The sequence below is a fragment of the Thrips palmi genome, unplaced genomic scaffold, assembly GCF_012932325.1.
Source record: "Thrips palmi isolate BJ-2018 unplaced genomic scaffold, TpBJ-2018v1 HiC_scaffold_12, whole genome shotgun sequence".
Classification (NCBI taxonomy): Eukaryota; Metazoa; Arthropoda; class Insecta; order Thysanoptera; family Thripidae; genus Thrips; species Thrips palmi.
Window position 1 is genome coordinate 827,098 of NW_023144623.1, and position 3,870 is coordinate 830,967.

The window sequence follows — 3,870 nt, forward strand, 5'->3', positions numbered from 1 at the left end:
GAGCAACATGAAATGTTGTAGATAGGGGTCTGGAAGGTGACCTTGAAGAGCTGGCACAGCCTCAAACAACAAAAAATAACAAGGTAGGTTTACGCCAGACCGCGTCTTGTCGTAACAGGCTTCGCGGTGTCTCGCTGCCTGTTCCTCCAATCCACGCCTGGCGTACCTACCTTGGCCTGCGGCGCTAGCCTGCCTGCGGCAGGCAATGGCTTGTCCGTTGTCGGTTATTTTTTAACTTGTTGAATGCTGGGGGGCTCCGCCCCCCAGACCCCCCTACATTGTAAATAGAGTTGTTTTATCTACAGATAACACGATCTTGACCCTTGTCACTTTTTACTTGTCGAGGCTGGGGGGCTCCGCCCCCCAGACCCCCCTTTCTCCAAGACAGAAGCTGTCTATCTGCAGAAATCTCTATTTTTCGCCGTTTTTTAGGTGTTTTTCGCCTATAAAAACTGAACCAGTTGAGCTAGGATAGTGAAATTTCGCGTGTGCCGAGCCAAGGACATACCTAAGAAGTGTGCAAAATCTCACCGAGATCGGCCGAGCCGTTCAGGAGGAGTAGTGCGGACAGACAGACCGACAGACAGACAGACAGACCGACAGACAGACAAAACTTTTCAACCCCACTGGAGTAACAGGCTTCGCTATCGCTCAGCCAATAATAATCAGATGCTTTCCAACTTTTAAAATTTTTAAGTTGCCTCACTGATCTATGAACAAAACTGGGGTGCTTGAAAGTTGCTAAGAAAGCATCAATTTCAGAAATTCTATGTTTTATACTCCAGGGACCTGGTTTTGAACACCAAATAACTACTAATTGTCTGACTACTCCAATTAAAACTGAGTGGAGGTATTCAGGCACGATACACTTTGATATATCTACTGAAGGTATAATGCTTAAAACAGAAGGACCTTTTACCCCCTTAACGGATTTCTTGTTTTCCAACACTGCTGTTTCAGCTTGATGTAACATTCATTCTTTAGTACGCAAAGGAGGATTAGGTACATAATGGTAAACTCTTACTGCTTTGCGGCCTGGAACATGTACACTTCTCTGTAACTTAATTTCACAAATATTGCAACCATATTTACTGTTGAAGGCCTTAATATTTTGAACCATGGCTCGAGCTGGAGCATCCAAAATAGTGACTGGTAACCGGACACAACTCTTATGTACTTCTCCCGTGGTGGGGTGAGTCCACTCAACACCATTTAGATCAAGATGTTGTAAAGATTCCGCAAACGGTTTAAGAAACACTCTCATGTCTGGTTTTACTGAATGATACCACACACCTACTACAGTTAGAAAAGACCTTTGCAAATTAATGGGCAACTCGACAATTGAAATCATTGCTAGCCATAATTCACTTTTGCCTCCCTTTCTGACTCTAAGACCATCAGCACTAAGAGAAAGATTCACATCATACCTCGCTCTTTTTTTATTTAAAGATTAATACACACTACCATCTTTTAAATCGGTCAGTAGCTTAGGATCTCTATTACTTCTTTTTCTTGCTTCATTATCCATAAGATCTGCCAAATTCCTATGTTCAAAAAAAAATATTAAAAGTGCAGCAACATCAAAAATGTAAAAATGACCAAAATTGGTTGACACTTTGCAGATGGCACATTCACCAACATTACTTTCACCATGATAATGAAAACAGCTTTTACAATAAAAATGTTTAACAGCTGGTACTGGAGGTGCTAAGCTCTGAACAAATGTAAGAATCTGATAAGAGGAAGTTGGTAAATTATGGTTTGTAGGGAGAAACTTGCAGGTAGTTTCAATGAGCCGCTGCAAACCATTCTTAGAAAGCTTGTTTTTTAAGTACAAATTCATAATGTCTAGAATACCCTCAAGAACAGAGAGATGACAGAGAGGAGAAGGATACAATTGGAGCTCAGAAAAAAGAATAGCTTTAGAAAGTGCATTGTCTGCTGAACGGATGTTTTCTGTAGATTCATCCAATTCACCTATTTCTAACACATTATTTGACTCAGAATATTGAGACAAATCATGCTGTTCTTCTTCAGCTTCTGATCCACTGTCACTGCTCTGTTTTTCTGAATCAGAGTGTGTCTCTTCATGATCACTGTTATTGTCACTTGAACTTTCATTATCATTGTCACTTGAACTTGCATTCATGTTTAAGTTGGATGGAGAAAGAAATAATGCTTCAATGTTGGTGGGGATGACACGAGAGCAAGTTGATGTGGATGTGGGGTATTCTTTAAGAGGAGTGCTCGAATAGCTAGGGTCCTCCACAGATGTATCCAATTGATCTAGAAGTCAAAAGAGAAAAGTATTTAAAATATCTTGTCTCAATTTTACTTGAGAAACAATATTGAGAATATACAAACTTACCAGTAGCCAATAGTGTTTGGTCATGGGCAGATGAGTTCAAGCAACGTCAAAGTCGAATTTCGCGTTCCTTTTGAAGCAGAGGACCGATTTAGTGCGTGCCTTTGCGATCCCGCAAAGTCCCAGTGCGATTGGCGACGATGACTTTCGAGGAGATTCTTTAGAATCGTGCTATGTGAAGCGCCGAAAGCACTCAACGTCAAAGTCGTATTTTGCGTTTCTATTATAGCAGAAAAGCGATTTAGAGCGTGCCATTGCGATCCCGCATAGTCCCAGTGCAATTAGTGACGATGACACTCGAGGAGATTCTTTAGCGTCGTGCTACGTGAAGTGTCGAAAGCACACAAAGTCAAAGGCGCATTTCGCGTTTCTATTGAAGCAGAAAAGCGATTTAGAGCGTGCCGTTGCGATCCCTTATAGTCCCAGTGCGATTGGCGACGATGACTTTCGAGGAGATTCTTTAGCATCGTGCTAAGTGAAGTGCCGAAAGCACTCAACGTCAAAGTCGAATTTCGCGTTCCTTTTGAAGCAGAGGACCGATTTAGTGCGTGCCCTTGCGATCCCGCAAAGTCCCAGTGCGATTAGCAACGATGACTTTCGAGGAGATTCTTTAGCATCGTGCTATGTGAAGTGCCGAAAGCACTCAACGTCAAAGTCGAATTTCGCGTTCCTTTTGAAGCAGAGGACCGATTTAGTGCGTGCCCTTGCGATCCCGCAAAGTCCCAGTGCGATTGGCGACGATGACTTTCGAGGAGATTCTTTAGAATCGTGCTACGTGAAGCGCCGAAAGCACTCAACGTCAAAGTCGTATTTTGCGTTTCTATTATAGCAGAAAAGCGATTTAGAGCGTGCCATTGCGAACCCGCATAGTCCCAGTGCGATAGGCGACGATGACCCTTGAGGAGATTCTTTAGCGTCGTGCTACGTAAAGTGCCGCAAACAAGAACAGTCAATGTGGAAGTTCGCGTTCCTTTTGAAGCAAAGGACCGATTTAGAGCGTGCCGTTGCGATCCCTTATAGTCCCAGTGCGATTGGCGACGATGACTTTCGAGGAGATTCTTTGGCATCGTGCTATGTAAAGTGCCGAAAGCACTCAACGTCAAAGTCGTATTTTGCGTTTCTATTGAAGCAGAAAAGCGATTTAGAGCGTGCCCTTGCGATCCTGCATAGTACCAGTGCGATTGGCGACGATGACTCTTGAGGAGAATCTTTAGCGTCGTGCTACGTGAAGTGCCGCAAACACGAACAGTCAATGTGGAAGTTCGCGTTCCTTTTGAAGCAGAGGACCAATTTAGAGCGTGCCCTTGCGATCCCGCATAGTCCCAGTGCGATTGGCGACGATGACTTTCCAGGAGATTCTTTAGCGTCGTGCTACGTGAAGTGTCGAAAGCACACAAAGTCAAAGGCGCATTTCGCGTTTCTATTGAAGCAGAAAAGCGATTTAGAGCGTGCCGTTGCGATCCGTTATAGTCCCAGTGCGATTGGCGACGATGACTTTCGAGGAG

At 43.8% G+C, this 3,870-nt stretch overlaps 1 protein-coding gene across 1 annotated transcript; it reads right to left on the minus strand.

The window, feature by feature from the left end:
- Positions 1-629: 629 nt before the first annotated feature.
- On the minus strand, positions 630-2,809 carry LOC117640570. The gene is made up of 2 exons (XM_034377142.1): positions 2,369-2,809; positions 630-2,286 (listed from the first exon to the last, which is right to left on the minus strand). The coding sequence occupies exon 2, from the start codon at positions 2,147-2,149 to the stop codon at positions 1,451-1,453; it is 699 nt and encodes a 232-aa protein (XP_034233033.1). The 5' UTR covers positions 2,150-2,286; positions 2,369-2,809; the 3' UTR covers positions 630-1,450.
- Between the last annotated feature and the right edge of the window lie 1,061 nt (positions 2,810-3,870).